The 13,049-nt window shown below is 43.1% G+C and overlaps 2 protein-coding genes across 5 annotated transcripts; both read left to right on the top strand.

Annotated features, from left to right (window-relative positions):
- The first annotated feature begins 4,310 nt into the window (after positions 1-4,310).
- Positions 4,311-5,967, top strand: LOC101737274 (uncharacterized). Its single transcript, XM_004933571.5, has 2 exons — positions 4,311-4,382; positions 4,624-5,967. The coding sequence occupies exons 1-2, from the start codon at positions 4,371-4,373 to the stop codon at positions 5,377-5,379; spliced, it is 768 nt and encodes a 255-aa protein (XP_004933628.3). The 5' UTR covers positions 4,311-4,370; the 3' UTR covers positions 5,380-5,967.
- Positions 5,968-6,410: 443 nt separating this feature from the next.
- LOC101737558 (DNA repair protein XRCC1) lies at positions 6,411-12,549 on the top strand. 4 transcript variants are annotated; one of them, XM_038017170.2, is made up of 12 exons: positions 6,418-6,921; positions 8,102-8,212; positions 8,526-8,612; positions 8,972-9,139; positions 9,592-9,787; positions 10,148-10,407; positions 10,771-10,870; positions 10,933-11,080; positions 11,157-11,329; positions 11,601-11,806; positions 11,921-12,046; positions 12,362-12,549. In XM_038017170.2, exons 1-12 carry the CDS (start codon positions 6,871-6,873, stop codon positions 12,497-12,499), a joined length of 1,764 nt encoding a protein of 587 aa, XP_037873098.1. In that variant the 5' UTR covers positions 6,418-6,870; the 3' UTR covers positions 12,500-12,549. The 4 variants fall into 4 exon arrangements, with proteins under 4 accessions (XP_062529531.1, XP_037873098.1, XP_037873099.1 ...); XM_038017171.2 differs by having other exon boundaries at positions 6,420-6,921; positions 10,948-11,080; XM_062673547.1 differs by lacking the exon at positions 12,362-12,549 and having other exon boundaries at positions 6,411-6,921; positions 11,925-12,052.
- Positions 12,550-13,049: the final 500 nt, after the last annotated feature.

Raw genomic sequence — 13,049 nt, 5'->3', positions numbered from 1 at the left:
GGGATCGGCGCAACATGTTTTCTTCTTCCATACTCCTCTATCATATACCATTTCTTCGTTCACTCCCCTCTTACACATATCGTCTTTCACGCAATCCATCGCATATAAGTTATAATGACATATTCAAAATAAATGATGTATCCTGCTAGGAAAAAATATTGATATACATAATATGTATTTAGAAATTAGTGTATATCATACTATTGCATCATCATATTAGCCTCCGTAGAATTAGATATTCTCAAAAATCCAAATTAATTTGAAAAAAGTCGCAACAACCTTAAATCATGCAACTCCAATCATAGATTATACACTTAATATATTCGAGAACTCCGATGCAAAAATAGAAATGCAAGTTTAATAAAGTGACAGCGAAATGTTAAAGTTGCAACAATAAATGAAGGAGATGCATGGATTTAGTACAAGTTCGCAGGAAACCGCTCCGCCGACGAGCTGTCTTTCACAACCTCGGCGTGTTACCGTGACTCTTACTAATGTTTATTTATTAACGTCATAACACGTTTCCAAATGTATTTTATAAACAAATCTTAGCCCATATTATTCGAAGAAATATGTAAAATAGCTTACCGTAATATAATGGACCAAGAATATACTTCAAATCAATATTGAATAACTATTGAATATTTTAAACTTAAAGTAATGTTTTGGAATTTGTAAAATTGAAAAAATAATAAAGTATGTTCTTGGTTAAGTGGGTCGCGTTTCCGATCTGGTGGTAGATTCTGCGAAGCACTGCTCTTGCTAGGGTTCGTGTTAGCTCCTAAGGAAGGCCAGCCACGTGACGAGCCAAGCGGTACCGCCCAATCGTCGTGCTGGACGAGGCTGATAAGCTCCTCGAGCGCATGTTGCCAGTCGCCTCGTCCAACACCTCGAAGGCGTTGGGCCTGACCTGGCTCCTAACCAATACGGTTTCCGGAGGGTTCGCTCCACCATGGACGCGGTCTTGCGCGTGCGTGCTCCGAGGGGGGCGTGTTGTTGGCTGTGTCGATTGATATAGCCAACGCCTTCAACACGATCCCCTGGAGCACGATCGTGGAGTCATTACGATTTCACCGCGTCCCCACTAGTCTCCGCACCCTGATAGAGGACTACCTCTCAAGGCGGATGTGGTCTTCCCCGAGAGGAGAGGGGGGGCGGAAAGCGGTGTCGTGCAGGGTCCCACGGGGGTCGGTACTGGGACCACTCTTTTGAGACATCGAAGAAGCAGTCTTTGCGCCGAAATAGCGGATACCTTTTTTTTATTTATTGCTTAGTTGTGCGGACGAGCTCACAGCCCACCTGGTGTTAAGTGGATACTGGAGTCCATAGACATCTACAACATAAGTGCCGCCGCCCACCTTTAGATATGAGTTCTAAGGTTTCAGTATAGTTACAACGGCTGCCCCACCCTTCAAGAAGAAACGCATTACTCCTTCACGGCTGAAATAGGCAGGGTGGTGGTACCTACCGTGCGGACTCACAAGAGGTCCTACCACTAGTACAACCAGCTGGTAACTTCTACAAGCGGAAGAGGATTAAATTGTTTAATAATATTCCCTCAAGGGTGATGCCGGATAGTCGTCTGTCTAATGAAACTTCGAGCTCCCGTCTCCAGGTGGCTATTGTCGTGTCCATGGCTCCGGACCTGCTGAATAATTAGTGGTGCATCTAGTGCGTCTGCAGTCACAGGACGTGGAGAGAATTTCTTAAATAGGTTTGTCATCTAGGGCCGAGTCAATGGCTGTCGATCTCCTAGATAATTTTCCATGCGCTGAACTGACCAAATAAAGCCCCGGACATACGCGTCAAAGGGACATAACCGGTGTAGGATCAGTCAAACCTGGATAAGCGAGAGTTCAAGGGAGCACAATCTCATTCTCGCTTATAGAGGTTTCTCACTAACCCAAGTTTCTCGCTGATGCACCCTCTGAATTTCATTTCGCGATTTTCCGGATTCAAACGCATTCACTATTTTAAGTTCATCACTTAATGACAGTACTTTAATTTTCCGTTTTAACATGATGCAGAACAGAACTTTCCTTCGCAATTCATTAACGATAAACTGAGTAAGTCCGACAAACAGGACGGTACACAGGCACACGTGTCCATTCGAAAAGAATGCGATAAAATTACAACGTTATTTAGTTCCACGAAATAGAATAGGTTCAATATTGATGAGAAAACTTTACAAAAACAATGATAGGAAGTTCCACGAAAGTTAAGAATGAGTCATAAAATAGCAGATGTTAAATTTGTAATTTGTTTTGTCATTTGTTCCTCCTAAATAATATAAATAAATAAAGCTCGACTGTCGCTTATAGATGTATAGATAAGTAGTAGTCGCACTTACGGAGGTCCGTGAGGGAAAAACGACTCTCTCTTACAGAGGTTTCTGTTTCTCGCTAATAGAGGTTTTGGGAGCTTAAAATGACGGGTCCTGGCTATTACTCTCACTTATAGAGTTTTCTCGCTTATCCAGTTCTCACTTACCCAGGTTTGACTGTAGTACGAAACGAAACTGATTATCATCATAGACCACGACTACTCTCCTCAAGAGTACCCGCCTGTGAATAGGAAGCACGTCCGTCGTCCACCCATCTACGACGAAAAAACGGATGTGCACTCAACGTGCTCAACATTTGATTGATAACAAACATAACGCTCGGAACTGCACGCTACTTATATTAATATATTCAATTGTACGTAATATGCTATTGTAGAAACTTCGATTCAGTTCATTAACGCTAACACCTAATAATGCATCACTGCTAACGTCACTTTTCAACTACATACTTCTCCCGGTTCTGTTCCGGGCGGGCTCGAACCCCCTGGTTCAGTGTATGGGAGTCGCCGAGTGGCTCCGTTAATTAGAAACCGCCACACCCGGCGCGTTCTCTCGAGCCGTGCTCAGTTTCGAAGTCATTTGGAAGGAAAACCAACTTGACTTTTTTTTTGCTTAGCTGGGTGGACGAGGTTACAGACCACCTGGTGTTAAGTGGTTACTGGAGCCCATAGACATCTACAACGTAAATGCGCCGACTCAAACCGAAACGCATTACTGCTTCACGGCAGAAATAGGCAGGGTGGTGGTACCTACCCGCGCGGACTCACAAGAGGTCCTACCACCAGTAAAAATGTTGACTTTTGACTTTTAAAATGTTGGGAGTTCTCAAGAGAGCGAAAGAAAGAAAGCAAAGCACAGGTTCGGCAATGCGTGGAGTACTACTCTCATCCCTGGACCAGGACCCTCCAGTACATCTATTGCAGAAACAGGTTAATACAGAAGAGGGTCGTACGGATTACTCTATTCTAAGGCGCACGTGGAACCTCCGACCCTCGGTTCGTTCTGTGTAAGTCACACAGTCTACTCAAAGGAAATTGAGGGATTCTCATTCATTTGGTGCTCTAAGGTATTTTTTGTGATAAACCTCATCAACTCATTACTATAGCGCCACGGGAGTAGCCGTAGCGTCCCCTTCAAACAATGTGTTAGAAGAGCACTCAGCATCAGCCATAGATGATCTTCATGAGCGATGTCGATCACTCACTGAGCGCTATGCCTCGTCTTCTGCCTTCGTTAGACATTTTTATTTTTATACGGAAATACGAGTATTCCTTTTAAATGGGTTCGGATATTCATCCACAACTAAATGGTTCAAAACGTTTCCGCTGTTAATGAGAGAACATTATTTTATAAAACCGGACAATTTACGATTTGATTTGTTGTTTTTACGTCATTCCGCCTTCCAGCACGAGCATGAGGAAGGAAACTAGCTACAGCGCTGTCAACTTCATGCATTTAAATGTAAACATGTATCTAGAACTATAAAGAGAAGCTACAACAAAATTTCTAGAAGCTGTATAGCCATTGTACCGTAACTGAAGACTTAGAATATCTCAAAGTGAGCGGAGGCATTGATGCTGCTATGAGCTGCTGAAACCGTCTAAGAACAGGCGGGTCATCTTAGATAAACACTTAAAGAATGAACAAAATAGAATCTATTACAAATAATTTAAACTACAAATCTAGGTTACACCATTTTTAACTGACTTCAAATACAGATTCTAATAAGAGAATTCTAAATTGGGTACAAAATATGAGACTTGATACTCTAACAAAGATTTGAAGAGAAGACAACATAGATATTTCATTAAGTTTTACCAACCGATCTAAGTTTATTTGTGTTTTTCTATTACTATAGATTAGACACAGACACGAGAGCACAGTAAAGCAATACACTGTCACACTTACTATTTCCTCCATGCAGCTATGCACCAAGCTCTGTACTGTAACTGAAATGTGGATACGCGATACACACTCGTTGCTGGCACAGTTGCCTTCAGGTCGACCAGCCGGCCGGACCACAGACATGGACAACATTGTAAGTTACTATTAAATACTTAGAAAAATTAACGGTAATTATGAAGGCGATCTTACAAATAGTCATTACTAAATTCAAATTTGGGAAGATAAACTAGGATATCTGTTTAAAAAAACAATGCAAGTAAATATGCATTAATTAGATGGACTTCGAAGTACCCGGTGGGCTTCAGTAAATGTACAAAGGCTTGGTTAAATTGAAGAATACAAATTATTTGTAAATAGCATACTTATCGTCACAGATCCCGTGGTTACTGCTCGCTTGCGGCTGGGCGCGCTCCGAGCTGCTTCAAGATTTTATCCAGAAACGCAGTAATTATGGTGTTTACGCCAAGGACTTCTCCCAGGACTACGAGCCATATGTCTTCGCCGCCATTCCACTGCACCCGCCGATGCCGGTCCTTCACGTGTTGTCTCCGTCGCCTCTCTCAGCACCCAACAGAGACCTCCATCACTCCGCGTCCAAACATCATTCGGCTTACTCCAAGCCGAGCTACCATACTCATTACAGTACACCTTCGTTCTCCTCGTCACAATACAACAGACCTTCTCAGGGAAATTCTTTCTATGGGAAAACGTTCTCTTCGTCTGACTTCTCTTCCCTTACGTCACCAGACTTCTCCAAGCTCTACTTTCCTACACACACAAGACCATCTTTCGTGGAATACCCACAAACATCTTTCTCTCATAAAGAGTATCCACGTCCGCGTCCTTACGAATATCCCACTTACGCTGAATCTACGCTCTCTGCTGAGACGGACCTTGGACGTTTATATTCATCATCCGTTCCATACTCGTACCTAAAATCTCATCACAATTCATATGATTCAAGCCAAGAGTCGTCTCCGACGATATTGTACGCTCAGCCTACAGCGCTCGGAGGATATTCTTACCACAAAAAACCTACCAAGAAACGAAAGATACTGCCAAAGAAAAAAATTCCTACGGAATCACCCGTCATCATACGCGTGCACAAACACAGGATAACGAGAAGCTAATATTATTTAAATTACTTAATTTATAAATAGTGATGAGATTTATTTAGTTTCGTAACAGTCTGATACCAATGTAAATAAATTTACATTTATTGACCTTAGCTAGTTTAAGGCGTTTTAAATGTGTGCATATTTTAAAAAATAATTTATAACTTTTGATTGTAACGTACCTAGACAGAAAAAAAACTAGGTTACGACTTATGCTCGGCTTATTCAATTGTTATGTCAATCTACTAAGTCTACAACTTTAGCACATAGCTCGTAAATATCTATTTATGAAATAAAATAAATGGAATAATAATATCATTATCCTCTTGATATAGAAAAACTAAAAAGTTCCACTCCACATACTGTAACGCAAATATGTTATAAATTTTACTTTCATCGCCAATGCCGATTAAAAACAATCGGAAGTGGAAGAGTGAAGAGGAGTCGCGTGAGTCCGACGCAGTCACGGACGGGAGCCCGCGCCTCGCGTGCTTGAAATGATATTGTTCACTTTTATCATTTACAATATTATTAATGTCGTTCTGACAAAAGTCATTTATTCAATATATAATAATAATAATTTAATATACAATAATTTAATAATAATATTTTTATTTATTTATTCAAATTAGTTTATTCACGCGCCTAAATTTTATTTCGTTTTTATATTAGATAGACAAGACCTGATATTAAGTGGTTAGGGGAACCTGTAGATATAACAACGTGCATGCCACATCAGGTCAAAGTCTAATAATTTTCACAGCTTTTATTAGACTTAAACGTAAGTTTCCCATTACAAAAACCTAAATTCTAATAAAATATCAAAGAATAAAGTAAGAAGGAAATGCAAAATAAGATGCGAATTAAAATTTATTGTGTACTTAACGAGTAACGACCTACGAGTAACCATAGACTACACGCATAATATAATAAACGAGTATCTATCAAACAAAAGTTTCTCCTTGTTTTTTCTTTATAAATTGCATTTGGCTTTCGTTAATATACCGTTATTTATACATTGAAGCACAGATAATAAATTACTATTAAGCCTATTCATTAATATTATTACACGTTTAAACACAGAACAGCCACGCTTAAACGCGTTTAAACTAAATCTATCTTTTCAATAAAGTAAAAAGCATACCTTCTGTCCTCATTAAACCTATCAATCGAAGCAATAACATCATTATCATCACTTTTTATGTCACAAACATGGCTTGGGGCTTTTCGTTTAAATGATTTGGCTGTATGAGGTAAATCCACGATACCGGTCCGACGGATGAAGAAAAAAAAATTCAATGTTTTCTAAACAATATTAATAATTTAATTTCGATTTTCGACCGAATTTAACGAACCAACTATAAATTATTAAAAATTTTTTTTTTTTTTAAATAACTCATCATAAGTGACCGTTTATTGTTAATGTGCGTTAAGGGTAAAACAATTATCTTTATCAAGTACTATAGGGCCAAATTATTACATGTTCCTAAATAAAGGTGTATCGCTATGCCGCGCGTGAAAATTGATTACGTCGTTAGCTTCAGCAGCGAGGATCCTGTAAGTTTTGATATTAATCATAATCTAACCTATTAATTGACAAAAACCAATGAGTGATATTGAAACCGTAGTTGAATTTTTAAATTTTGCTTGAAACATGCCTACCTGATCGTAAGTGATTGTTCCCGGATGATAAATTACTAAGCCCTACCCACCGCCCACCACGAAGCACGGGATTGTAACGATATGATGATGACAGTAAGCCAGGTCATCGGATATTTTTAAATAATGTATACCTTTGTCGTATTCAAAATGCACCAAACTAGTCTCACTTTATAAACCAGGCCTCTCTCTTTAGCCATTTAAATTGAACTATATGAGGAATGTTGATGAACTCATTTGGATCCAAATTAATGTTATGTGGCTGTTTTTAAACTCGATTTATAGAAGAAACCGCAACTGCTCGATACATCTACCTTCTGCCCGGAGTAATCGTATAGTAAAAATCAAACCAGCAAAATTATAATTTGCGTAATTACTGGTAGGTACCACCACCCTGCTTACTTCTGCAGTTAAGCAGTAATGTGTTTCAGTTTGAACGGTGGGGCAGTGGTTGTACTATAAAAACTGAGACTTTAGAACTCATCTCTCAAGGTAGGTAGCGACATTTACATTGCACATGTCTATGGGTTCCAATAACCACTAAAACCAAGTGGGCTGTGAGCTCGTCCCCCCATCTAAGCTATAAATAAATAAAGAACTAACACAGTAACAGTAACAAAAAAATACTACACAATGGCATCCATGTCATATAGACAAAAGTCAATTTCATATATTTGATCACAGCAAAGTATGAATGGGAATCAAGAGTTGAAAATAAAGTTATCATAAATGTAATGGAAAGTTATTTTGTACTTAATGAGCATGCAGTAGAACCCTAATTAATAAAAATATAGTACAGTTTTATTAATTTAAATTCAAAAATTTCTAAGCCATATAATTTTTTTTTTTCTAAGCCCACATAATATCAATGTTATTAGACTACATCTTACCCCTGGTAACCTGCTGCTTTAGTGTTTACTTACAACTATACCACAATTCAATTCTTTTATTTGGGGTCTGGAGATACTTATTTTCATCTCAAATGTGTTCTGCCATCCATAACACAGGAGAAAAAAAGGGTTTGGGTAATGTTCTTTGTAACATGTATAGCATAATAGTATCTTTGCTTCTCTACCAGGATCACCCAGCTAACAATCTGTTGGCATTGGAAGTGAACAAGAAGAAATGGCTGTGCTGCAAGGGAGAGTCTTCCTGCTCAGTCGTACTTCAGCTGGCCAAGGCAGTCCAGGCAAGCTCTTAACAAACATGATCTATTAAAATCTTAAATTTTTTCATATTTGTAATTTTGATATACAAACCTACGATACAAAAAGGGCATGCTGAAATGTAAATCTGGTCTATAGTTCTATACCTTGTTCTAAATCACTCTTTTCTATAGTTTTTGTATATTTTGATTATTTGTACTCGGAAATGGGTTTCTTTGTGGATATAATAATGATATATCAATAGACAATAGTCAAGATAGTTTTCTTATATAGTGTATGACTTCAACTTTCCTCAAGTAAACCTGGCAAAAAAACCAATAACATCTTAAAAATCAGATATCATCAGTCTATCTTGGTGTGCATCATGCTGCTACTGTGGAGGTGCTCGTTGGAAGATCTGAAAAACCTGATGAACCCTTTGAGGTATGTTTACTCAACTGTTAGGGAACTTTGCATTAGGGGTCTTGTAATTGATGAATATCTAGGATGCTTAGGAGGGAACAGTTTCAAATATGGAGGCTTCTAAAATAATAGTGTACTTTGGAATCACTAAAAAGGTTACATTCAAAAATGTAGCTTTACTCTGGTTATCATCATATCTGAAGATGTCAACAAATGTCTTCACCATGAATAACAGGGTCTATAATTTTATATAAGAATAAAAATAGGATTGAAAAACTCAAGGGATCATGTAGGGCATATCCCGGCACCCGGCTGCTTCTGCTGCCCGTCGCTTTCAAACATAGATATTGACAGTGGAGTGACCGGAGAGACATGCTCAGGTACTGGTCCCCAGCAGCGTGATGTTGTCGCCCAGCGAGTCCCGGCGCGCCGAGGGCGTGCAGCGCGTGCGGGCGTGGCGCGGCGACCAGCTGGCGGCCGCGGCCCGGGGGCGCCGCTGGGACCGCCTGCGGGTCGTGTGCGCGCAGCCCTACAACAGGCACTGCCAGGTACCATGCGCCCCGGTTGCCCTAATAACTATCTATCTAACTAATATTTTATAAGTAATATATAATAAGTATTAAACACTACTAAAACCCGCGGTCATGAGGATCGCTAATAGTAAAACATAATTAAATTTTTTAAACATCATTAAAATAACGTAGGGTAGGACGTCCTCCTGCTAGATAAAGTGACGACCTGCGCAAGGCAGCTGGCAGTAACTGGATGCGTAGAACCGAATATCGGGTTCAGTGGCGAGTTTTGGGGGAGGCCTATGTCCAGCAGTGGACTGCCGCAGGCTGATGAGGATGAATTAAAATTGTTACATTAGGATATAAAAATAGTTTTGCTGTGTCTTCGATTCGCGAGACCTGGCAGAGATGCTATTGATGATATTCATAAGAGTACATATTCATTTTTATAAAACTGTTCATGGCTTCAAACTAATATAACCTTTCAGTTCGGCCTCTCGTTCTTGCACATCGACGAGCCCGGGGACGGACCCCCGCCCGCGCCGCCGCGCCCCCTCGCCCTGGACACCTTCTCGTCGGACGAGGAAGAGTTCAAACCTGGGGAATTATTCGCTAAATACTACACCCAGAAGGATAGTCCGCTGAAACTGGGGGACGATAAAACTAGCAGCCCGGCGAGTACAGGTAAATAGGTTTTAAACTGAGCGGTGTTGTCAATAAGGTCGATAATTCAACAGCTGCCAATTCTGAACCACAATTTTCATGTTCTTGGATATAATGTTTATAAATGAATACCTAATATTAGTCAGTTAGGAAACGAAGTTCAAACACGGTTCAGTAGAACGGCTTGTCGCCCCGGGCTGCCCCGGCCGGCGCCGGCACCCGGGGGCCGCGGCACGTCGGTGTTTGCCCCGGGGTTGCTCTATAATTTTATTTATTTACAATATAAATTTTATTTAACTTAATATTATTTCCGTTTAAACTTTAGACGAGTGCTTAACTGCGGGTACGTCTCGCAGCTTTCATACAGAATACAATTTTCAGAATCCCAAATACACAAGGCGACGTCCCGCGCGCTCCGCAACGTTCCCGGGGACTCCCCCGCCGCCTCCCCCGGCCTCAGCGCGGCGGCCACACTCCGACAGAGCAAACAGAACAGGCCGGCCGGGCGGCGCCGCTCCGACAGCGACGGGGACGCTCGGATGCACGATGAAGAGGACACCAGACACCATGCAAAAATAGACCAAACCGTTAATAGACATAAGGGTGACAAGATGACCGATGACAATAGCGCGGGGGACCCGGTGAGCTAGATTTGTCCACCAGATGCAGGAGCGGCGGAAGCGGCGCGGAACGCCTGTCGCGTTGTTGCCGGGAATATATATTTGGTTGAAGGACGGGCCAACCCGCGGTGAACAACCCGTTGACTTCACAACGCGAATGTTGCCTGAGACGTGAGGTCGAAATGTCAATTGTATTGTATAATAGCCTTCTCGTTTATAAACTGGAATACGGATATAGGCAAGACGGCGGTACCCAGTGTCCGTAAGTCGCCTTTCGACGACCCGGCTCACGGCTTGCGGTGACGAACAGACAAATAAGGCTTATCCTATTATACTGTATTAGTCATCAGGGGTGATACTGATGTCCATATTGTGTGATCACAGAAAGAAGTCCAGAAAAATATAGACAATATATCATCGAGAGCAAAGCGGGTGAAGCGAGACGACAGCGCCGGGACCGCGCCCGCCCCCCGGGGACAGCTCGGTGAGTCGCCCGGGCCGCTACACTCCACACCTGACCGCTGGTGTCATTAGTATATGTTACAGTCGCGTGTGTCGCAGCGGACGTGCTGCGCGGCGTGCGCTTCGTGCTGAGCGGCTACCAGAACCCGCTCCGCCAAGAGTTGCGCCGCGAGGGGGTCGCGCTGGGGGCGCGCTGGGAGCCCGTCTGGGGGCCCGCCTGCACGCATCTCATGTACGTGCCCTCCGACCTCCCGACATGTTGTAATGTCCGTTGTGCCACGTGGAGTACAGCGTCGTGTCGCCGGCAGATGCGCGTTCCCCAACACGCCGAAGCTGCAGGAGGTGCGGCGCGTGGCGGGCGGCGCCGTGCCCGCCGTGCGCGCGGACTGGCTGCGAGCGTGCCGCCGCGCGCGCCGCCGCGTGCCCTGGCGCCCCTACGCCACGGAGCCGCACCAGCGCACCGCACCACCACACGCTGCAGGTTCACGCACCACGCCGACAGTTCGATTGCTCATTCATTAATAAGAACAGACGGACGCCGCTACCAATATTTTTAAACCACAATACAAAATTAATTATTATTATTATTTTTTATTTCCTTTGTAGGCAGACCAGCATACGGCCCACCTGATGGTGAGTGGTTACCGTCGCCCGTGGACTTCAGCAATGCCAGGGGCAGAGCCAAGCTGCTGCCTACAAATTAGGCAAAAATGTAATTAAAACGTAATTTTGACCAATTACTTGTCGTCCAGAAACTGACGAGTCAGCGGACACCGACGAGGAAGTGCGGGACCGCGGCCGGGCGCCGAGCCCCCCCGCCGGCGCGACAGGGTCGAGGGGGGGCAGCGGCGAGCCCGACGTGCAGTTCGTGTGCGACGAACGAGTCAAGGCGTCGCTCGCGGTCGAGTCGGACTCGGACGAGACCGACGCTGGGGCCGACAGCGGCGCCGAGCACGCGGCACGTACACTCTATTACTAACGGATTAGTTAGTAATAGAGCTCGTCCACACATCTAAGCAATAAAAAAAAAAAAAAAATTACTTTTTTTTTAAATATTAAGTATTGTTTCCAGATAGACGACAGCAAGTCGCTGCCGGCGTTCTTTGAGGGAGTAACGTTCGCGGTGGAGGCCGGGGACACACAACTGCGGGCGCGCTGCTGGCGCTACCTGCGGGCCTACGGGGGGCGCGTGCTGCAGGTCGCTCGTGCTGCAGGCACAACAATATGACATGCCCTTCTTCAAACGAGGCTTGTAGAGAGTACTTAACGATAGGCAGCGGCTTGGCTCTGCTCCTGGCATTGCTGAAGTCCATGGATGACGGGAACCACTCACCATCAGATGGGCCGTATACTCGTCTGCCTACAAGAGCAATAAATTTATATTCTTATATTTATATTTATATAAATTTATATTAATTCAAAATAGTTAAAAAATTTCATGATTGTCACATTTCCTCTATGATTGGATAAATATACATATTTTCCTAATTTTAAACAAATGTACATTTTTCAGAAGTCTCAGCTGGATGAGGACAGCCGCGTAGATTACGTGGTGTGCGACGACGGCGCCGCGCCGCGAATCAAGGGCCGCGCCGTCACTGCAGCCTGGCTGTGGAAATGTCATCAACAACGAAAACTGTGTCCAATATAACGACAGCTCAACTTGTGAATTCCTTTCATTAAATAACTGTCAGCTAACAACGCCTTTTCTTTCACAAATCTCAGTAAATGACCACCATTTTACTAAGATCCCATATCATCTCATTTCATTTAATTTCATTCTAGTTGATTAGGGTCAATTCCCACTGAAAGAGCAGCGGCCGGCAGCGTCTTTTTTAGGCAAAATATTACAAACTATTTTGAATCTTATCTACGTGATTAAAAAGTTCATAGTCATTTGAAGGCAAAGGAGGGGTAGCGTGACGTCGCGAGGCTGCACGAGCCTTCTACCGACTAGTCAAAAGAGGCGCCGCGCGGCTGATCGCGGCGCAGCTAGCTGACGTGCGGCCGACCGCGGTGCAGCTAACAGACTCGCGGCTGCGCGCGAGCGACCATTTCATACCCGCCCGCCCTGCCGCTTACGCATTTCGCGTCATTTTATTAGAGGGTATCAAGTTAGAACGTGCTACGCTCCGTGAGAAAAAAATGTACCCAAAATTTTCTTTTCCTTTTTCTTTCCGTTTTGTTTGTTACTTCTTGTT

Source organism: Bombyx mori, chromosome 18 (genome assembly GCF_030269925.1).
Source record: "Bombyx mori chromosome 18, ASM3026992v2".
Taxonomy (NCBI): Eukaryota; Metazoa; Arthropoda; class Insecta; order Lepidoptera; family Bombycidae; genus Bombyx; species Bombyx mori.
The sequence above is the reverse complement of the archived record's forward strand: the minus strand, read 5'-3'. Positions and strand labels throughout refer to the sequence as shown.